Source organism: Haliaeetus albicilla, chromosome 8, assembly GCF_947461875.1.
Source record: "Haliaeetus albicilla chromosome 8, bHalAlb1.1, whole genome shotgun sequence".
Classification (NCBI taxonomy): Eukaryota; Metazoa; Chordata; class Aves; order Accipitriformes; family Accipitridae; genus Haliaeetus; species Haliaeetus albicilla.
This window is the reverse complement of record NC_091490.1, coordinates 42220297-42244405: the sequence shown is the minus strand read 5'-3', so window position 1 is coordinate 42244405 and position 24109 is coordinate 42220297. Positions and strand designations below refer to the sequence as shown.

Sequence of the window (24109 nt, the reverse complement as noted above, 5' to 3'; positions counted from 1 at the left end):
TTGTCAGTAGCAGGATTGCAGTGGGTAATCATTGTCTGGCCTTATAAATCCTGACCTGTTTGCTTGCTGCTTGTAAAGTGAGGATTGGTTGGTTGGTTTGGTTTGGCTGTTTGGTTTTAGTGCGTGTTTGTTTTTTTCAAAGCTTGGACACTGAGAAGTAGCTATGATCTGCTGACTGTATTAGCAGATACTTAAGTTCACAGCTGTTTGTGGTTGTCACTATCTGGTAAGGATAGGCAAACACTTACTGTGTGGCATGGATTAGACGCCCTTGAGATCCATATCTTTCCCTTCTCAAAAACTAAGGTTAAGAGAGGGGATGACAATCTTGAGATTATTTCCTTAAAGCCATATCTTAAGCTGAATCTCAGGCTTATGCTTGTTCTGTTCTTCATAAATCATTTTGCTTCTTTCTCACTCCTTTTTGAACCAAAGTCTTTCAAGATCTTTCAGATGTTACAGAGTCTTAAACTGATCCTTGCTTGGTCCTAGAGAAATTTCATGTTTGTTTTTCTGATTAAATGCTCTATTGTGTTTTTTCAATATAACTATTTAAAGGTAAAGTGCAGAATCTTTAAAGAGAGTTGGAGGAAGGCTAATGAATCAGTGAATAAAAATAGAGAATGACAAGGAGAAGGTGTTGCAGAGGCAGCAAGCCTGGAGACCAGTATACATCAAAGCTCCAACATACCTGTTACATGGAAAGATTTGAAAAATCACTGTCTCTGTCCCTCACCTGGTTTAAGTTTCTCTTTTTAAGTTGAGGAAGATCAGCTAAGAAAAAGCTCTTTAGTTCTTCTGACTAGACTGTTCTAATAAAAGTTCCCAAGGGAGTTTGTGCATGTTCTTTCTCTTCAGGAATGCATTCATAGTCCGTGAAGTTCCTAATGGACATGAGGTTTCATACAGCTCCCCTGGGACTTGGCTGAAGTAATTTGATGTTCACCAGGTGGTACTGGAGAACTTGAAGGTTTCTTCCGAGAGAAGTGGAAGGTTTTCTGTATTAATAGTTGCTGTATCTTGAATAATGCTCAAAAAGCACCAAAACCAAGACAGTATTAATTACAAAATAACAAAAATAATAGTAGTGTATATTGACATACTTAAGCAAAGGTGCCCTGTGACAGGGATCTAAATTCCAGTGCAAATTATTTTCTCAAGCTGTCTTAAAACATAGCTAAGTTTTGTAGATTTATAAGTGTGTTTTATTTTCTGTCATAGAGGATTACCTGTAGTTTTTAGCGCTACTGAACTTCTGGTCACTTTACATTTCTTACACTAGTTCTTGGGTTTTGTAGGACTTCTGCGTAATTAAGAATAAAAAAGTCTGAAAGAGCTGATACACTGAAACCTGGCAGTTAAAATGGTTTTTGTAGGTTCTCACAGATTAACAATTCTGTTTTCTGCCATGAGCTGCAGATTGAAATCAGTCAGAGTTCACCGCTAACTAGTTTCTAGGTAAAAGTTGTTGATTACAAAAAGAGAGAAACAGATTTTTTTTTTTTCTTTTTCTTTTTTTTTTTTTTTAAAGTACAGGAAGTTGCTGTGTGGGTGTCAGTGATTGGGTTATAAGTAAAATTCAATGCTCTAGTGCTTTGATCGTGGGACCTACTGCTTTTGCCCCACCCTTACCACTTCCTTTAAATGCAGCACCATGCATTCCACATTGCGGTTATAACAGTACTGTTAACCAGTGATATTAGTGGAAGAACCTTCACCACTAACCAGTGTGTAACCTTCAACCTCTTCTAAATTATTATTGCTTGCTTATAGTGGTTTTGACCTTTTTAACCTTGAAAGAATATAAAAGTTTTAAAAATGCAGGAAGAAAACATATTTTCCAATTTCAGTGTGCTTTCTTCTTGCAATGATTATTTAATAAAACCAATTATTTTTAACACTCTAGCTTTTTTTAGCCTGTGTAAATGTTATAATTTATATTAAAGATATTGTATATTAGTGACTAATAGAGGTGATGGGTATTGTATTAATAGTGAACTTCTTCAGTGCTAATGTACTTCTAAAAATTCAGGGGTTTGGGGGGATGCCAGTATATAAATAGCAGAAAAATATCATGTAACTTGGAATTCAAAGGACAACATACTGAATTCACCCCATGTAAGAAAGATATCAGTGGATTTATTTAGCTGCTATTTGAAATACAGGTATTAAAATAAATTATATTGGGAAATTATTGTTCCACACTGCACACAGTGAGTTTGTCAAAGGTCTTTGGCTTTGTTTTTTGATTCATTGATTCTTTGTAGCTCCGATGTAAGATGGCAACTGAATTTATAAATTGGCATTTCAAAAGATAGTGGTTAACACCTCTGTATTTGTGTTAAGGACTTCGATTTTGTTCTCACATTGTTTTTATGACTGGTAGTGGTTTTAAAATGTCAAAATATTGGAAAAAATCTTGAGAAGGCAGAATAGGGAACTAACCAGCCTGCCTTGAATTAAGAAGTATGATTCTAATCCCTCAGAGATGCCTGGCTTGTGTGGAGCCCCAGAAGACCTCAGTGCAAGCGCAAAGGTTTGCACAGTATTTAATATGAGTGACTAGAAATTATTACAAAATAATAGTAATGATGTTATTGATAATAAATCTAACCAGCCAAGGTGTTAGGGTTCAGTATTTTTAACAAACCACAAATTGCAAAACTGCTAGATGTATTTTGCTGTCCCACCAACAAAGTCAGAAAAGGCCTCTACTGACTTAAGCAAAACCTGACTGATCAAGTCCTACTTTTTTCATCTTGCCAGTTGGCAGATAAACAATATCTGAACCTGTTGATGGCTTTAAAAAAAAAAGGGGGGGGGGGGGGGTCTGGGCTTTAAGATCTATTAAAGATCTATTAAGATCTTCAGGATCTTAATACTTTGTTGAACTAATCTGAAAGCTCTTTTAGCTGTGATGCATGTTGTAATCCATCATCTACAGAAATAATAATTCCCTAGTTTTGGGTGAGGATCCTTTGCCTTTCTTCACAAGTGTGGTTGCAGAAGATTGTTGTCAGCCCCAAAGAAGCTAGAAATACAAGAAAAATTAACAGCCAACTCACACAGCAGCTTTCTATTCTGTTCATATGGTGCATGGACCTTGGAAGGTAAATTTAAGATGGATTTGCCCGCTTAAGTGCTCGTGATTAGGATGCATACTGAAAGAAAGTATTCTGAAGGCAGTTTGACTTCAGAGCTTTAGTGAGTGGATACCCAGATGGCGTATGCACACATCTTCCAGGCTTGCCTGGACCAGGATTGTCCAACTAGAAGTTTTTGAGCTAGATCCACTCTGTAGGATGTCTTTTTCACCCCTTGAACCACTTTAGATGCCTCTTACTGTGCATGATCAGATGCTTAATGCTGTCAGCCACCACTATGCTTGCATGAATCAGAAGGGCAGTGCAAGCAGCTCACAGAAAGGCGATGTTTGTACAGCCCTGTTCTGCTGTCTTCCTTTTGTATTTGATGCTTCCTCCTCCTTTATGTCAACGATAAATACAGTTCTTTTTTGTGTGTGTCACTTCTCTAAACTTAATTTGACTGTTTTTACCATTTTACACTTATATAAAGCAGTACAAGAGCACTGTCAGTTCACATTGACCTATATTGACAGTTTTCAGTGAAGAAAGAGCATAGATCTTTGCTACTTTTTGAGTTGGACATATAAATGTGTTTTTAGTAGTGTTTGTTTGCCTATGCTGTGTCTTCAATGTCTCAATTAGATGAAAATTAAGACTTCACAGTTGGTTCAGTATCTTGCTTAAGAAAGCATGCAAACAAAATCCTGAATGCTTTGTTATGTGCATTTATTGATTAAATTTGTTGAAAGAAAATTGTCTTATGAATACTTGGTGTTTAAACACGTGACATTTTTGTGGCCGGTCTTTTTGACCTGCACCATGTACGATGTCCCCAGGATATGAATTTGCATAGAAATTTGTTCTATGTATTTAGTGAGATAATTTTAAGAAGAAAGAAACCATGTTAGGTATAATAGATGTAATCAGGAGTTATGAACAAAAAATTGTATTAATCAGAAAAAAATGTAAAATAATTCCCTTGCATTTATTTGCATGGGTATATTCAAGTTGTGGGGATCAATCATTTGGTCTAGAGGAGAGTATAGAGTTCTGCTCTTTATTCGTTGCATGATCACAGGAGTACAGGAGTGTTATGTTTATTTCTGAGTGGTACCACACACCTGTTTCCTTACAGCTTCTTGAGTACCCAAGGTTATTCACGAGTAGCGCAGTGCCTGTTTACCTTTATTTTTTTCCTCATCTGCAGCCGAGAGTGAAAAATTCAACCTCAAAGTTTGTGACTGACAGGAAAACTTTTTTTATTTTTGATGCCTTCTAGAAGACCTGACAGTTGCATTAGAACACAGGCATCCCTTGTTGTGTAGGATAAATGAGTCATGGGTGGAGCACCTGCCCAGCCACAAACTAAAAATTCCATTCACGCTTTGATTCTGTTGTTTATGCTGATCTCCCACAGTAAAGATATTTCAGTACTGATTGTTAAAACAGGTTGTTCAGAATCTGTTTCAGAACAGAATGTTAGCCTGAATGTATAACGATTTCTCTTTTCACCTTTCAAGAAGTTTGTAGTTTTCAGAATATTTCTCTTAAGCTAAGGTTTTCAGAGTTTCGGGCTAGCTTAAGGTGCAAATTTTGCAAATATTAAGCAAAAACAGTTTCGAGAGTTTTTTGCATAGGAAAAATTCTTCTGTTACTAAAAATATGTGTTGTGATTTTTGTGCAGAGAGCAGTATTGCCAACAGTTGAGTTTGAAATACAGTGCAGAAATAGCCCCTGTTGAAGACAAATACCTCTTGAGTATTCTGTAGAAAATTGGTTTTAATGTAACTAACCTTCAAGCACATTTTGAAAACTAGTAATGATTTTTCTGTAGGTTCCTAAAGTTCACAGTTTATGAAAGTTTCACTCTGCATCAGTGGAAGAGCTGGATAGTTCAACAGCATGGTGAAAAACATGCTGAGTAAGTTAGGAACGATTGGTAAAGTGCCAAGAGAAAGATGTGCTGGGAGGCACCTTACATACTGCACAGTCTCCGAAGTTTTCTAGAGTAACACTTCCTCTGCCATATAGAGAGGTAGGAACCCTGGTATTATACGTTCAAGTATAATCACAGGTGTGGACTTAATTCACACTGTCACTACTTATCCTATGTAGCATGACTCTGACTCTTAAAGCATATTTTTCACTTTAGAAAGTTTCCTGGAAGGGAGTACTTGTTGAGTGAAAGTTTAAAGTTGTATCATCTCAACTCTGCCCTGTTTGCCTGTGATAATCCAGTCTTCAAACACATGAAAACATGCTGCTTCTCGTCATTCAAGAAGATATTCTTCTAAGCAGAAAGTTAGGACCATCGTTGAAACATAGAACATAGAGAAAACGATAAATGTTTCACTTCATTGTTTCATTGTCAATATCTTGTAATTCAGTAAGACAAATTCTGTAATTGCATCCTACCAGTGAGATTGTATTTGCCTTGAACTATAGATCTCAACCCTAAAGTTTGCTGTGGGGTATGAAATTAGATAAACCCTTCATAAGGGTGGAGTTCACTATAAGTTAACAGCATTTGCTGTGGTAAACCATTTTGTTCATCATTTCTTTTTGCTGAAGTGAGCCCTCGGTGTGGTTTGGGTGCACCACTTGGGTAACTGCTGAAACTGCTGTGGTTTCAGAATAGGACCTGTTTTGCTTTTTTCTGAAGTTTTTTCCCTTGACACTAGTAGCAGAAAAATCAAATAAGTAAGGGTTACAACTGTTTGCCTGCACTTTTGTACTACCATACCTCAAAAACAATGAGCAGTATCATATAAAAATGTTTTTTCCAGTGAATATAAGATAAATGCAATCTCAGTTACTCCTAAGAGTATATTGTGCAATATTACAATTTTACCAGTGTCCTTTGGTTCAGTTGGTGACTTCGTAAAGCAAAGATACTCAAACCGCATTAAATTGTAGAAATACTGTACCCACATTCTTCACATACTAAACGTGGGAATACAAAAATCTTTGTGTACTTAAGTATACACTTACTGCACTGGGAGATTCACACTTAGTATAAGCCAGCAAGGATGTCAGAAAGATAATTCTGGTGTCATTATTACTAATTTGTGGCTAATAAATGAGTAAATTCGAACATCTAACTGGACCAAACAAACTTCTGCCAGGCCTCAAAACCATGTTTGCTGAGTGTGGCAGGATAAAACAAACTATAAGCAATGTACAAAGCGTAGTGAAAGAGGGCTTGTTGAGGACTCTGTCATGAGTGCCTGGATTGGTGTATTCAGCATGGGCACTGCCCTTAAAATTGCTCTGCAAAAAATAAACCTGGCTTTATAAGGGTTTCCCTCTTTCACCTTTTCTTCAAAATAACAAAATTATAGACCCTTTCTATTCTTTAATGTATAAAAAAATGAAGAAAATGGCACTTGGGCCATAAAATGAAAATTTTCAATAATATTAGCAGCAACTCTAGTATTCATGGTGACATTTCCTTTACAGCAAAGTTACTCTTTGTGATCTGTTGTGAAGATGAAGCACGAGAAACCCCAATGCTCTTTGGGTACGTTCCGAAACCACTAGGGGCTTCGTGCAAAAACATTAAACAGGCCACCTAGAAAAAACAGGTTTGCTGAGCAAATACATTGCAAACCCTGCATTTGTATTAAGTCACCAGTTCCACAAAGTGGTTTTGGCAGCAGCAGATTTAACCTAAGTAAAGGGCAGCTTAAAATGGGTCATTTTTGCCTCTATCAGTCAAAATTGGTTTGGGGCAATATAGGGTGAAGGATACTAGGGGGAACTAGTAACTGGCAATAGAGGAAGGAGAAAAAAAAATGTAGACGGCTCTTGGTTTGCCTTGACCTTAAATTAGAAATGCAGATACTTTAATTCTCTTTGTAATTTAAAATAAGTTGCTCTTTTATCTGGAGAATTACATACAAAATGCAGAGTTACTCATCTCTTACCAGGTTTGCTTAATTACCTAGCACTGCATAGCTGTGACCAAAGGTGAGATCTCCTAAAGGCCATGGTGATGAGTGGGATGTCAATGCAGCACTCCATCTCAGAGAACAGAACGTGGCCTCTTGTTGATACGAAAGGCAGTTTGAAACTGTGGTGAAGGAGGGTCCATGCTTGTGGGGAGAGCAGATGCTGCTGGTATTTCCTGTATGTTTTGTCACTTCCTTCCATGAAGGACAAATCACTGGTCTGATCTGCCTGTCTTTTCAAGTCCCAAATGTGGTTGCTAATATGGGTATCTGTATATCCTTGCCACATCTGTTAACCAGGATGGAGCATGTACTGAACCATCAAAAATAGTACTGGAGTGAACTTGAAGAGATCTCATTTATCCTCCAGCTTCAAGGCAGCTAAACCAGTGTGATTTCTAGAAACCATTTCTCAAACCTCATGGTCGTGGTAATAGAATGCAACAAATTCCCTACGCAGTCTTGAGTATTCTTAAGTTTTAAAAATGTTACAGATTATATAATGTAAATCTCTCTTGGTAAACTCTAAATCCATTAGCCTGTTTCTTGATGGAAGATTTGCCTACAGGACTGTGATCAGATTTCCCTTGAATACCCTTAAGACTAAACAAATCCAGTTATCTCCTACTGCATGTGTCTTGTTTTCTACGCCTCTTTCTGTCTGCTTGTTCAGCTGTGGACTTTCTTGCTTCACATTTTCCCTGAAGCACAGTGCCTGCAGGCGGTCAGTGTATTGCATCCGAGGCTCGAGTCTGACATTAGCACTGCACTAACTAAGAGTCTGCATGTTTCCTTCAGCTCCCCTCTAAACCTGTGTCTGGCTGAGTTTTTGAGGACTATAGGGTCCCGCAGCCTGTGCGGTCGATAAGGAGGTGCCACCAGCACGGTGCAGAGCCTGCTGTTGGCAGAGGGCTGTACGTCTGGCAAGCTGAGTGCCAGGGAAGATGGACTTTTGGCTGGCCCCTGGGATAAGAGAGGCCGAGCTGTGATTTATCGGCAGGTGAAGGCAGGCTGCTGAGTAGGTTATTTATTTAGTGCAAGTTTGCTGATCTTTATTTCTCTTTGGCAAATGAGGATGTCCACAGATTTGAGCAAATATTATAAAGTTCATGAGCAGCTACCAAAGTACATTCTTAAAAGCTGTCAGGCTATGTCTTAGACATGCCAAGTACATACTCTGAAATTTGGGGTTCGACTCCATTTCTCTGTGCTTTCCTAGTATGTGTATCCTGATGTGAGTAAATGATAAGAGTCCAATTAAATCATAGTTCAAAGAATTGGACATTTCAAAAAAAGATAGCTTTATTAATGCAAATAATGTATGTAATTCAGGTTATTATGCAGGAAGTTGTAAATATTTGTTTCTTTTAAAAATGTTTCTAGATTTTCCTTTATCATTTTTCAAGTACACATTATAATCAGGATTGTTCATCCAAGGAGTATTTTTCCTGGAGGCTGGATCGTGTACCTGTCAGGAGCAATTGTTAATTTTTTTTTTTTTTTGAGAAAAAAAATTACATTTATCTGTTTAGTTATTTGACCTAACAAAATAGTACTTTTTGCCAGGGGAATTAAAAATTAACCATGGAGGTTCTAATTGCAACAAATAAAATATACAACCATTATTTATGAGCATACACAATAGTTTCTGAGATTTCATTTGTTACTGGGGTGGAATATAAGAACAAGCAGTCACCTACAAAAGGTGGGTTGCACGGCAAGCACCCCAGAACAAGGTGATTTCTTAATCAGTCTCTTTTCCCTTGTACGTCTGGTGGTAGAAGGATAAACCAGTTCCAGGAAAAAAAACAGAATGCATGCATTCTGTAAAGTCCTAGATAAGTTGCTATTTAATTCTATTTAATATGATCAATTATTTATCTTTAGTGATATATATTTTTTAAGTATTTTGTCTTTTATATAATCCCAAACTTAAACTTGAAATGTCTCTAATCCTGGAAAATGAACTAAAGTATACTTTTCAAATTCTTCTGACCAAATGTTTTTATATTGGGTTTTATCCTTTAAAATCTTGATGGTATTAATATTGCAGTATGTATAAGTAAGGTGATGAATCAATTTAAATAAAACAACTGTTTGAGATGATCTACATTGAGAAATGAGTACCGTTATATTTGATTAAATTTTAAATCACCCCAGGAAGAATGGATGATGCTAAAGTGTATAAGCACAGTTTCCTATTTAAGGGGTTTGCATTGTCCATGGTAAGTAACTTCTCTTTTTCTCCTTTTGTTTTTTTTTTTCCTAAACTTTCCAGGTAAAAGTACTCCTGTAAGCCACCTTGGGTCTTCAGATTTTCCCAAGCCCCATGATCCATTCCAGCCATTTGGGGCTGACAGCAGTGACCCGTTTCAAAGTAAAAAGGGGTTTGGGGACCCATTTAGTGGAAAAGATCCATTTGCTCCCTCCTCTTCAAGTAAAACTTCTAAAGACTCTTCCTTGGGGTTTGCAGACTTCAGCTCTGTAAGTTAAGTTCATTGTCTCTGAGCAAACCACTTTCTGCTCTGCTTGCAGCAATCTATTGGGGTTTTGTTTTAACTGCAAACCTACTGTTCACTGGCTTCTGTCTCTTAGTACCTTCATGCTGTCCTCATTGTTTTTGTATTAATATTTCTGTAATAAAAAGGCATTATTTCAATAAAAAAGAAGTTTCATACTAAATTTTAAAGGGTTTACTTGCATTTAAATTATTTTAGTACAGTGTGCCTTTACTCACAAATTCTTTGTAGCAGAATCTGTGTATTGTTTTTGTTGCATGGAGGCTATTTTGTAAACTGATTTTTGGGAGCCAATGATGTAAAGATTCAAAAACAATTGTTGAAAACATTTATATAGCAATTTCACCATATCCACAGAAGCAAATCCTTAAAGGGCGAGATTCCATAAAGTATTTGTAATTGTTTGTAAAAAAAGTTCTGACAATCCTGTCACAATGTTTGCTGTATATGTTGGACTGTGGTCATAAAGATACATATATGAGACAGAGATTGAAAATTTAGCTGTTGAATTTTGTTCCAATTACTGATATTGTTGAAAAGCCCTTGTTAGACAAAGAAAACAAATATGTTTTGTGGAACCACTATAGAAATGTCCATACTGCACTCCAAAAGACAGTGTCAGAAGGTTTGAAAGCAAAGCCAAGTACCCATTCATTAAAAAATACCAGGGTTTCTAAAAGCCTGGCTTTGGTTTTAGTGCTGGCAGTTATGTTATTGAGTTGGAAATCACTGTAAATGTAGTAGTAGTGTGGTTCTTATTGCTTCCATGAGTAGATAGAAATCTGTTCCATCCACAGCCTCAGGCTTCTTCCTCCTTTCATGTGTTTTTGTTCTGTCACATTGCCATGCAGTAAAATTGCCAACTTAATCTGTTATTTAACTCTGATGGACACAGTTCAGTGTTCAACAAGTGGAGATCTTTAAGCTGAATCTTTCAGGTTGCTTATTTTTAATGTTTTTTTCCCCTAGTTATTAGTTAATAGTAAACGTGTATCACTTTCCTATTTGATATTGTTAGTTGAGGTCATCTGTGCATACTTTTAGCTGGCCTCAGTGCTTTAATTTATCTATGATACTGAAGACGTCAAAGTTCAAGGTACTATGTATGCTTTACCACAGTTAGTACTAGCCTGTTGAATTTGCACAGTTAAATTCTGTGATTGTATACAAAATGGTGACATTCTTAATAAAAATAAGACGCAAAACTTGCTTTATCTGAAATTTCTTGAACAACATCTAATTTCTTCTTTCAATGAAAGACAAATAATGGAATGGAATGACTGTTACCCAACTATTGTCGTCTTACTTTGCAGACTGCATTTCTTAAGTTAAAACTGGGGCTTACACTGAGTTGATTGTATCAATGATTAACCAAAATCTCTGATCCCCATCCCAGTGGGTGCTCTAGTGTTAAATTTGTAGTGCCATCAGGTTTTCAGGAGATGAGATTAACTTTAGAAGATAAGGAAAAAGTAGGAAAAACGAGATCTTCAGCAGCAGCCACTTATAATTACTGTTAAGTGGCACTTCATCAAATGAAATGAATTTTTTAATCGGTTTTGTGAATTGTTTTCTACTGCTATAAGAAAAAAAAGAAGTGTTAACTGAATTTGACTGAAGGGAGAGAGACTTGATCCCTGTTCTTTTCAGTTTTTTGGTTTGTTTTTTTTCCTTGCCTATAACACAATTATCTTGCTACACTTGATAATTCCTAATCCTTCTCTATAAAGTCTTAAGTGTACTAGTTACCTTGTAATTAGCAAGAATATTGTGCTTCTCTTTGCCTGATGTTTGGGAAACTTTGTTCATAATGGAAATTAAAAGCAATTTTACTTACAGAAGGATTTTGAAATGTAGTTTGAGTCCATGGAATCTGATAACAGAATCGTAGAATCGTGTAGGTTTGAATAATTGAATAACCTGATTTTTAATTGGAATTCTTCACTGTTGCAAAGAAGTAACATGAGGACCTTCACTAGATTTTAGTAGCACTCTAGAAAACTTGCCTTTTTTTTGAGACACTGGCAAATTCATGCACCCAGAGTTTAAGTATGTTCTCATTGCATTCTTAACTTTTCTGCTGGCATTAAATACGACTCTTTGGAACAAAACAAAGTCTTTTGGTAGCTCATATTTCAGGTATTTCTAGGTTCCAGCTTCAGTTTATAGAACAACAAGAAAAGCAATCTTTCCACCAACAGAAAGCATTTAAATTTCCAAGAAACAGAGCACTTAGAACTAAACTAAATTTTTTCTCTTAATATAAGCTGGTAATTTAGTAAACACAAGTCAGTGCAGCTTTTTGTGTATTTTATTAGTTTTGCTGCAGTCTGCTGTTTTCCTCATTTATACTTTGGGTCTAGCTGTACTTCTGAAAAAGAAAAAAAAAAAAGAGGTTTTTAATGAAATTACAGATATGTGATACATATTTATAGACTTCTTGAAACCTGGACATATGCCAAAAAATTGTTACTGTATTAAATGACTTGTAATTCAGTTACATTACCTTTTTATAGGCAATCTGTGCAAGAATCAGTGGCATTAATGAACTGTTGTGTATTTCACTATCTAATGGTCAGAATTATGCTCCTGAAAATTATACTTTATGCTAACCATTTGTAATAAGGCACATCCAGATTTGTTTCCAATGAATCACTGGCCTATTTTTCCTCCTTCTTTTTTTTTCTTTTTTTTTTTTTTTTACTCAGCACTTTTAACCACAAAAATATAACTTGTATACCATAAACAAGTCATAACTGGGACTCTCATGAGCTTTGGAAGACTTATCCTAAGATGTACCCTATATAAGTAAAACTGTTTTCTCAACATTTAAAAAAAAAAAAAAAAAAGACACCCCAGAGGGTTTGACCAAAGCTTATTGTATTTCTGAAAATAGTAACTGTTATTCTCCATCCCAGCTATATGATCTTTTTGAATTCTTGGAATAAGTAGAGAAGTCCTACTTCTATTTGAGTCCATCTTTACTGTATCTTGAAAAAATAATTATTTAAAATCTTAGTGAGCTTTTAAATCTTACCTGTCAGCATTATTTAAATGAGTAATGATAGTAGGTTTTCTTCATTTTAAAAGTAAAAGGTCGTAAAATTTGTGGCACTTCTATTGTATTTCAAGAACAGTGAATGTAAAGGTCCTCATCTAAATTTTGATAGCAATGAAAGCAGAGGTATTGTTTGAAGAAAAGTAATTTTAAAATACTCCCTTTTTTTGCATCAAATCATCTGAAAAATCATATTGAGAGAAATAAAATGAGGAATTGTGAGCATCCGGAAGCACATAGATAATAACTAAATTATGAGTAAGGGAGAATTGGACTTGGGTTGAAAGAAATTCAAATAGGCGCATTTATTTAAAAATATGAATTATAGATACAATGCAGAGTGGAAAAGGCAAGGGTGGGGGCCGTCACGTAGTATATATGTGGCCAGGCATAGGCCTAGCACTTAAAAGTTGCATTTAATGTTCAGTTCAATATTTCAAGCTTGTGTGGGAAGGTGTAGCCATATCAGCTAGTGCAATGACATATTTTGCTGTGTTCAGAGTTACTGTGTTGTGGACCACAGGGCAATTTTTGCAGTATACATTCAGCTGAAATTGAACCTATAAATTCCACGTAGTTTTCTCTTCCAAAAATACCCCAAATAATATGTTTTCCTGAACATTCGGAAAAAAGATAGTACAAAGCAAATTTTAGAAGTGGGATATAATGCAAACATTGGCATGCAGCTGTGTGAACGCTTCTGTTAACATCATCCTCTTCAGCGAATACTAAAATTAAACAGTCACAGATTATATTTGAGTTTTGAATTGTTATGATTTCAGTAAAATATTTTAATATTTTGTGCAAAAAGGTTAAACAAGCAAACTTTTGCATACTTCAGTGGTAAATACTGGAATATTATTTTGGAATAGTTTTGCTGCAGTGTACTTAAATGTGTTTTGGGAAGCTCAAACAGGCTTAGAAGCTGAATGTTATAATGTGTTATATTTGCGTAGTGTTTTCTGCTGAGGTAAATTAGATTCTCTTACATTATTTCTTACTGGAAAAACTTTGCACGTATTTTTATGAACAGTAACAGAAGCACTTCTTCTAACTTTTGATTTGGTGATGAAACTTCCCACAATCAGCAGTCTCCAGAGTCATTATTAAAGCCCCTCACCCTTTGCAGGAAATGCTACAATAAAACTCTCTGCAATGGAGTTGCATAAGAGTAAATAACTCTTGTTTTTTACCAGCTATTTACTATTCTTAAAAATGGATGTTAGGTTGCTATGGTCCCAAACCACTAACTTGCTTTTTTTGCGTTTGTGGAGCTTTTGTTTGGCTCCAGTCCTCTGGCTATTTTCATACAAAACTGAGACATGGATGCAGGGACGTGCAGCCCAGATGGGTTAGTTTCCTGGTGGGAGGAGGAAGAAATTAAGAAAATAAATTAAAGGATGAAGTGAGGAAATCAGTGAATTTTTATCTTAATCCAGAAGAACTACCCTAAGACAGCTTGGTATATTTGATTCATATATTTAATAAATCTGATTCGTTGTATTTTTCACATAGTTTCTTCTAGCTTTGTGGTAAATTTATTAATTTATTTTCCATTTTCATTTTTTAGTTTGGAAATGAAGAACAGCAGCTGGCATGGGCAAAGCGTGAGAGTGAAAAAGCAGAGCAAGAAAGACTAGCTCGATTGCGGAGACAAGAGCAAGAAGACCTTGAGTTGGCTATTGCACTCAGTAAGGCTGATATGCCAAACTCTTAAATAGAGGTTCTTTGGCTCCACCCTGTCCAAGTGAAACCTTTAAACATGGCTTTTATAAAAATACTAAATTCTTGGTTTATGTTGTGAAAATAAGTTTAGTCACCTTCAACTCTAAACAAGACTGGCTGGTTACGTCAAACTGGGTTCTGTGTGGCTTTTCAAGTGCATAATATGCAGGAAACACTGTATAAGCTGTATTACACGTTCTAGATAAAATTTACTGCTTGTAAGAAATTTAACGTATGATCCTAAGATAGTGAAAGCAAAGTTTCTTTATCTGGAAGACAATGTTGCGTATAGTAAACTGCAACTTGTGAATCTGGCTTTTCTGAATTCCATTGGTTTTTTGAGGCTGCAGTATGAATTTCAAAGAAAATGTCATAAAAAGTTAATATTTATAGAATTAGCTTTCACTTGTTACATTGATTTAATAATCCGTGGTAGGCTAATCAGTATGTCATCTATGTCAAAGTCTTCAGCATAAATTAATTATTAGATGGTCCCTTTTTATCCAGGAGATGTGGTTCTTACAAAAGAATATGGCAATTTATATATGATGAATACAAACATAGTGAACTGTATAAAATAATACGAATTTGAAGCCTCTATGAATGAGTAGTTCTTCTAATTTAAATATTTGTTTGCATTGAGTTTTAATAATTGTATGTGATGTTGTAAAAGAGGGAGTTAATTCAGTTGTAGTAAATTGCACAACTAATTTGGTGATTAAACCATTAGGTAAAAATCTTGCTTTATCTCATAAGCAAATATGATTGCAGGGTTGTGATACAAGTTTGAGTGCTGCTTTCATGTAAAATCAAGTGATGGAAGACTTACTGAGCTTGAGCAGTGTTCATCCCTACAACTCATTTTACCCTCTTTTGCTCCAACTGCCAGAACATAGACCGTATTATTTGTGTTACCCAATGGACTGGGTGAGACAGTCCCTGTCTCTGTTTCTTTAATTCCACCTATCTTATATTATGGGGTTACAGATCAAACATAGTTTAGCTGAAATAAGGCCAAGTTGAAACAGATTTTATTTGCCAAATACATGTCCATGCATAAGTTATAGAAGTACTGGTAGTCTGGATTGGCTTTAAAATACGGCTTGTGGTAGTAAGTCCAAGTAGGAACAGATTTTATATATACCTGTAGAACTCAATACTTCCACCTGGTAAGGATAACACAGAATGTGTTTTACATGTCAAATATATAATAAGTCCTTATGATACTTCTGTGAATTATTGACTTACTAAAAATGCCTTTTCTGATTACAGGAATTCTAAAACTTCCGTTGACTTTGCCTTGGACTTTTATGTCTAACGAGAGTAGGCATCTAGCACAAAATTTTTAAAATGTCCTTAATGTGTATCTGCTTTCCTGTCATTAGTTCTGTAGGAATACAAAGCTTAACATTCTGTGTTTTTACTGACGCGGCCCTTATAATGTTTTCTCTATTTTTTTGAAAATGTGGTATTCCTTCATCATCTTCAATGCATTTATATTTTTTACATTCTTGCTTCCTTACTTTTATTTTTCACAATACAAAGATAGTGCCTGTTCACTGAATGAAAACAATCTTTCCCCATTCTGTTGTAATTGCCTTATATTCTGGATGCTTTCCTTACACAGAGATAAGAATCAGATTGCATCATTTTAATCTTAGTAGTTTTCAGCCCCGAAATGCAGCTAAGATGTGGCATTTGTTGTCTCAGGCATTTGTGAGTAGGTATATGGGGGAGTATGTGTCTGTGTATGTACATGCACACACACGTGCCCACATCCATCCATTTACATAGGCAGCAATACATATGACAAAACTGAAACCCCGTATCCCAAAATGCAGTTTTAGGAGTCACAGTTTGCAGTTTGTTGTATGTCTCCTGTGCTAATGGTACTACAAATAATGTGAATCTTTAATTCCTCTCAGAAGGGGAGATGTATTCTAGTATCAAAACCAACCATATAATGATCTTTAATACTGTCTTCTAATAACCCCTTTGGAATGCAGTAGAAGGTATTTCTAATTTTACAGAACCTGATTTGAAATCCCTTCCCACTGTGGTAATTTTTCTCTAAAATATGTTAGGTTAAATGATCAAACATACTAAAATGTCAACAAATTCTCTTTTCTGTTGATGTACAAGACTTGAAGCCTCTGAGAGCAAACTTGGGTCTGTCTATAGCTAACACGAGATAAAACTTTTACTATGAGAGAGCAATTTTCAAAATTGAATGGTTGCAGGATTCTCAGTGAAGTTAAACAAATTGTATCCATGTGTAAGATTCTCCTTTCATTTTCATTTGGGTCTGAGTCTTTGTGGTGTCTCTTCTGCTACAATAAAACCCCATTCATATGTAGTGCCATTTTAGAAAGGAAAACCACTTTTGGCCTACTGCTTGGATGATGTCGCTCCAGTGGGACGGGGTGGATGAGCTAAATAGCTTGATTCATTATCTGAGTTATGTACCATAACAAGACTTTCTGCTACTTTGTCAGTGCTCTAAAATACTGTAATTTATAATGCTTCTCAGGCAATGAGTCTGTGTTTTCAAGATGTTCAGCAGGAAGCCAGAAATGTGAATTAATCTAGCATTCCATATAGTGTTAGAACTAATTGCTCATTTTCCTATTTCCTTATTGACTCATTCTTCATATTTGCTTGGACAATAACAGAAGATCAAGCAAATGAACAAGGACAGAACATGTTCTCTATGCACAGTGTATTAGATTTAGTACCCTTAGGTTTACTGAAACACTCTTGATTCAAAATTTTAGACACTGCAGTAGAAGAAAACTTAGCTATGATTTCTCCCCATTGTATTTAATACAGTTTTCCATATAAAAAGGAAGATTACCCACATTCTTCCCTTATGCTTGTAACTCAGTGTTTTGTATAATACCTGCACTTGTTCTTCTAAGACAAAGCTTTTATCGCAAGACATTGATCATCTTCTTCCTCCAGAACAGTGAAATTTAAAGCACAAATAGGGCTATCGCTATTTGGGCAGAGAAAATATGTACAATGCAAGATATATAAAATGTGAGTATACACAATGCATATACAGTGTACATTATGAGATCCATATTATTTGTGTCTATGTGTGTATATATATATATAGTGTATTGTATAATGTAATAATAGTGTGTGTATATACTATATATGTCCACATACTATGTCTAGTATATAGTTACTTGTGCTGTACATAAAATGTGTATATACAATGAATATGTAGAATATGCATATATATTCTATATATTAAAGCTTGTGTGTATGTATGTATTCTCTAAACAGAGATGGATACAGAAATGGAATTTTTACAGAAATGCCGATTAGATCATGGCTCTTAGAATTTCAAAGTTCTGGTGAAAGAAAAAAAAGGAGAAATGACTACTTCTAATAAATTTGTTTCAAGATTACTTTCATTGGCATGAAAAAGTGTGTTCACTAGCTGTGCCAAGTGTAAGAGAGAAACCTGGCAGAAAGTAGGTATCATCTGCACTGGATGTGATTTCGCATTCTTTTGAGGTTTTAAAGTGTCTTTTTGAAATGTAGACTCAATTTCTGATCTTCTTGCATGTGATGGTCATGTGGTGTCATCTTTTCTTTTTTCTCTAGGCTGAGGCAATGATTTTTCTCCTACATTTGGTTGTAGTTTCACTTCTTTGGTTGTTTGGGTTTTTTTTTTTCCCCTCCCCTTTCTTAAAAACTCTTTTTAAGAAGCTGTTCTCATATACACACACACCCCCAAACAGTCACACACTAAGGTGGAAAACATGTTTTTCTTGCTTCATTCCAGTTATATAGGTTGCACATAATTGTCATCTGGACTTCAGCTCTGTTTTTCCTCCATTTCCACCTAAGCTTTTACTTTAGGAGGAATGACTATCCATTGAATTCTTGGCTTTGAGCAAGAATGGAGGTGATTCTACTTTCTACTCGGATAAATTATTAGACTCTGTGGTACATTGAGCAATCACAAAGAGTTTAGTAGGCTTTTATAGTGGCACATGTGTGTTTTATACAGAGTATCGTCACTGCTGGAATGACTCATGGAAAACCGTGAATTGCACACAGCACCGAGGCACAACAGTTAAAACAGGAAAGACGGACAATTATTCACGTTGAACCTACGCATGCAAACTTTGCATGTAGGACACAGGTATTGAATTACCCACATTATCCTTTATAGACCAGTATGTTCACATTTGCCTCGAGTGGTTTCCCTAAGTTATATTCAAATAGTCTTCTTGTAAAACATACCAGTCATTCTGCAATAAAAACAGATGCTCATAAAAATAGTACTTCTACAATAATGCTGTATGAAATATTTTTATATTGGCAAATATTTCCTTATGAAATCTCTGCCCTATGAAGATCATCAGTCCTTATGCATTTTGTTTCATGTGACGTGCTCTCAAAGTGTAGGAAATTCCAAGCTGTGTCTGACTGTGTAACCTTTTTGTTTGTTTGTTTTAAATTCTGTCTGTGAAATCTGTTGTCAGAAATTTTGTAGAAATTATTTTGTCATCTTATGCGCAAAGATAATGCACTTTTCTTGGATTCTTCTTATAATCCTTTTGGGGTTACTATTTCTTCTTTAGTGTTTCTCCATTGAGAAGAGTATTTATTCTGTAGAACTGAGGCCCAAGGAATTTTGGTCCAAGTAGAATTGTTGCTTTCCCTCACGTAAGAGTTTGATTTCTCCCTTCTTCTGCGTTTTATTCCTCCCTCTCAGGAATTTCATTTCTGTTTAATCCTCATTTAGAGTTGGAACTCTGTTAAAGTGAATTGATCTGTGCTAATAATGATCTAGTTCAAATATCTTCCTACACTGGTGGAACAGCTAAGTTTTTGTTGTGTGTCAACCATTGCATCTCTTTGTAGACTTCACAACAAACATCTTTTCTTAGAAAGGAATTTTGCTTGGAGTATGGTGGAATCATAGAAGATTTATTTTTAGAGCAAATATGTTAACTATTATTCATTGACACACCTGTTTTATCAGTTGATATACTGCTCTTTTTACTTGAAAGTTTTATAAATAAAGGCTAATTTGTTATAAAATGGAATTTTCATTTTTCCAACTTCTGCCTTCCCCTTTAAGTTTAACTTTGAAAGGAAGACTAGTGACTGGTTCCTTCTGCTGTTACAATTATAGAGTGCTCTTCTGGTGTCCATTTTAATATGACGTTCTTTAGTCGGACCTAAAAAAGGTGGAAACACAAAGTGGAAACTGCAATGTTGACCTAAATTTGACTAATATCTCCAAATATGTACAGTATTGTAGTTATATTTATCTTTCAAATATCATAACAAATTGAAAGGTATTTTAATTTTAACCCATCTCGTGTGTTTATTGTTTAATATAATAAGAGAAATGTTATTGTTTAATATAATAAATGAAAAGTTACTTTTTGGAGCTCTGAGACTTTGGCAATCTTTCTTTACTTTTTTTTTTTTTTTTTTGGTCCGTGATTTCACAAGCTTTTGTGTCAAATTTGTGAATCTTGCTGTGAACAACTGCTTGATTCTCTGCGTGGAGATCCTTTCTCTTTTGGCTGGTGCCCTCTGCGCACTGTTTTCCCTTCTGTCCTTCCCCTTCTTCCTCATCCCGGCCACATTTGGTCTGTACAGCCCAGTCAGAAAATCCGATGCCGCACCCATTCCAAAACAATTTGTGTGCCGCAATGCTAAACATCCAGGCAATTTATACTGGGAGGGGTTCAAGAGATCACCAGAGACAAACCCTTTCTGCTTGCTGGAAAACACACCTCACTATCTTACTATTCGACATTATTCACTTTGACTCATTATTCTCCCATCTGTTTATTTACTCTGCTTCTGCACACACTGGCATGGTTAACAACAGATTGCCAAGGCAGGTTTCTCTTGAAATTGCTCTCCAGCAGTATTTTTAGTACGTTGACATTTTGAAGCCAGGATTTGACTATAGTGTGTCATGGACAGGCACAACTTCCTACCCAACTTCTCTCGTCGTGTAATGCTCCTCTTCGCTTACAAAAACATGGGCCACGGCTCTGTGTTTTGTTCCCACTCGAGTTTTTGGAGTCTGACATGCACAACGTTCTCATCCTTATGCTTTCCCAAATACTTGCCTAATCCGTGCTGTCCGTGCCTAATCCGAAAGGAGTCCCTGTACCAGGCATCGCGTGGAGACCACCAGGCTCTTCATTGGGAAGGGAAGAAAAGCGTAGGCATCCTCTTCGAGAAGGAACGTTTATAAGCGGAAACTCCAACGTGAAGGAACTCCAAGCTACGAGCCCAGCTGTTAAACCTCTAAAAAGCAAATGTAGCGTTGTTGACTGTACCTAAATGTGACCCAAGAGCAGCTTGTGTTGTGAAAGTCTGAGCTCTTGGAACCCTTGCTGCCATCCCTATCACTGAAATTGCAGTCATATTTTTCTTGGGGAGGCACTACTGGGAGAAAATTGCTGATCTCCTGTCTGCTGTACGTGACTATCAATTTAGTCACTCGGAACATCTTTTACCTCCTGGCTGGTTAGCATTTTTTTACTGTAATGACTGCAATTAAAACTTTTTTATTGGTGCTGATACAGCATTTCTTATAAATGCTGTAGCCTTCCCCATTGACGAATTCTCATAACGCTCTTTGCCAGCTCCAAACATAATATATTTCTGCTGTTTAACTTCCCATAAATGTCCTCAATCACAGCTTTTTAGAAGGGAACTGTGCAGAGGAACAAGCCCTGTGCTTTCTCTGCCCATCTCTTGCACCCGAAGGAAGGGCACCCAGGCATCTTATACCCCTTGTTTTGTAAGTGCTTGTGATATAAAATCATTAATATATCAAGAACCACTTATGCTGTCATCGCGCATGGGCTGTAAAAAAGTGGTTGTTGGGATTTGAGGATTTTTTTGTGTGTTTTGCTTTGTGTTTAAGCCTCAGGCTCAGTAGCTTCTCACCTAATACATTAAATGTCACAGGGGATGTTCAGTGTGATATTCCAGATATTTCCTGATTACATAAGGATAGGTCAGAACTCCAGGAATGCTCTGAGCTGTAAGAAGTGCAAGAAACTAAAGTAAAAGTGATTTAAAGGGATACCGTGTCTAATTATAAACCTGTAACAGGTAAGTTCATCTGCAATTTCTGTGTTGCTGAATTTATGCTCACTACAAAAGGGCAGAACACTTTTGATTTGCTAAAAGGAATTACAGTTGAAGCAGGTAAATAAGCAGGTAACTAATGCTAACTATGGTTACAGAGGAAATGAGAACTTTGTTGCTCCTGCTCTCCTTGTGCTTGGAAGGGTAGTTTTGGTAAAGTTAATACATCTTCCTTATATAAAGCAGTGCATATGACTCATTTTTTGTGTCTACATAAAATATTACAAGATCAAATAATTGTGGCTGAAAAGTCAGACCTCAAAAGATTAAATCAAAACGTATTTTCTGCCTAACAAGTTTAGGATAAATCCCTGCCTCCTCTGCACGCTTCAGAGCACTGTTTCGTGGCAGAGGCTATTCCCAGTCTCCGCCTAAGTGATGGGGAATTGGTTGTTTGGGATCAAATCTTACGGAGCTTTAAGGAGTCTCTGGAAATCAATAAATTGAACCAGTTACCTCCGGGGCCTGTGAACTGTGTATGGCTACGTGCTTTCGGTTGCTGGGGTTTGCCTTGTAAACCTATTCCTTCTCCTCCAAATCTATGGGAAGCACGTTTCGGAGCGGAGTTGTGCCTAAGCCTGGGTCTTCGGTCATGGCAGAGGGGGGGGTTGCTGCAGTGCCGGCGAGTTTCGGGGGTTCTAACCACTCTGCTCTTGGCACGCAGGATGAGTCCCGGGCAGGTGGGACCTGTTACAGACCCAGCTGAGAGCAGCTGCTTCAAGGACACGCGGGAATTTTAAGGTTTGTAGATGCCACCGAGTACCTTTTGGATGTTAGCAACGGGGAGAGCTTTCTCCCTGTTAAATTACATGGGGTTTGGACTGAATGTTCCTCTTTATGTTTCCCCCCAACACTGCTAGTTACCATAGCGATGGCTACATGACTTTGTTGTAGTTGTTTTATTTAAATATAGCAAAAGAAATTGCTAGAGCTTGGGATTCTGGCTTCGAAAATTCAATTTAAGAAAAGCCTAACAGCTACTCTGTGTTATAGGTGCACAAAATAGCTTTAGAAACCACAGAGCTTCTACCACAGAAAACCACAGAACCGCACAATCCTATAATTTGAAGAATGGACAAACTTTTTTTGGCACTTCTTGTGGATGGAGGACCAAAGTTTAGAGCGAGTCAATGTTTTCAGGCAGTTTGTAAATGGCTGCGAGTAACCAAGGACTCGCACAGGCTGAAATCCCCCATCCCTGCGCGAGGTGAGCTGCGGCCAAAATTAAACATTAAACTCCCCCCCCCCCCTCAGCCGCAATCGTCTGCAAAACTGCAAATCTCAAATGAACTTCCAGAAAAGCCGGCGGGTTTCTACTCCAGCCTTCCACTTCAGGGTTGAAAAAAAAAAAAGTGGTTTGAAAGCACCCTGCCCGCTTGCTGGCAGGGTGCTGGCGTGGTGCTGGGCTGCTTTTGCAGGGTGCTGCGTCTCCCTCGAGAGCGGCCGAGCGACTGCAATGGCCCCTGGGGGCTGCGGGACGCCCGTTCTGTTCTGGGTGCTGGTTCAGCAGCAACAGCCTCCGTGTTAGGGTGTTTTCTGAAGATGAGTTCCCATGTAGTACAGATTTAACTGACTCTTCTGAAGTCAGCAGGTGAGAGAAAAACCGTTTTCAGCGTAGCGAAACACAGCGCTCTGAAACCCAGAGAGGAATTAACTGACTTTAAACAGTAACTCCTCTGGATGGTGTCTCGAGTTCAGAAATATTTGCTAAAAACTTTCACTAGGAACGTTGTGTAGGATTTGCTAGTTTCTGTACTTAATGTGCTCTATCTAATCTGGCAATCTATCTTGCAAGTATAGTGAGCCCATCACTGTGGTATCTTATAAGAATATGTGTGAAAATCTTGTTTACAACGGACTCTACATTTCCTCCTATCAGGTTCAACTACAACTTCTTTTTTTTTTTTCTTTTCCCTAGTGTGTCACAATCAAATCCAGGATAGCTGCAGATGGAGAGGGCAGGTCTTCGCTGCATGATCCCCGGGAGGCATCTGGGATTCGGGGTCTCTGGTGTTAATTAGAACAAAATTACTTAAAAGGTGATGACCTGATGGTCTGTTATTAGAAGACGGTGCAGAGCGTTAGTGATTTCCTGCTGGCCAGGGGAGGCTTGGTAGATTGATAGAATTGTATTGACGCATCTTTGGATGTACTAATTTAAGGCAATTAAAGAAAAAAAAAGAAAAAGAGAGTTGACAATTACTCATAATAGAATGTGAGAAGAATGAGATCAGCATCTCTTTCTTTCTGCTACAAGATTATCTCGAGATTCAAGAACCTGCAGTTTCCTGTAAAGATCACACAGAAATTATCGTATATGCCCTCCCTTAAACAATTAAAATAAAGTTGGTCATGAGCTTTTACTAGTGTTTTGGCCCCCCCATCCCTCCCTACTTTGAGAGGCCTGTATTTATGTATTTTTATATGGGGTTTTTTCTTTTTATATAAGAGGATGGCTTTGCCCTATTTTCTGTTGAGCCGCAGCAAATCTAAAAGCTCAGAGGACACAGCACACTCATTTTTACATAGTGAACAACACGGCGCAGAGTGTATATCTCCGCCGTTCGTCGTGATTTGAGCGTTGTTTGGTAACACGGTATCGTGCAGATAACAAAGTGCCTT

At 36.9% G+C, this 24109-nt stretch overlaps 1 protein-coding gene across 11 annotated transcripts in view; it reads left to right on the top strand.

Annotated features, from left to right (window-relative positions):
- EPS15L1 (epidermal growth factor receptor pathway substrate 15 like 1) overlaps window positions 1-19757 on the top strand; it is a 47176-nt gene extending 27419 nt beyond the window's left edge. For 10 of the 11 annotated variants that reach the window (XM_069790315.1, XM_069790317.1, XM_069790313.1 and 7 more), the window contains 2 exons: window positions 9315-9520; window positions 14184-19757. In XM_069790315.1, the coding sequence (XP_069646416.1) occupies window positions 9315-9520; window positions 14184-14330 (353 nt within the window). In that variant the 3' untranslated portion in view covers window positions 14331-19757. The remainder of the gene's footprint in view (window positions 1-9314; window positions 9521-14183) is intronic. The other variant, XM_069790319.1, reaches the window with a different exon arrangement.
- The last annotated feature ends 4352 nt before the right edge of the window (window positions 19758-24109 follow it).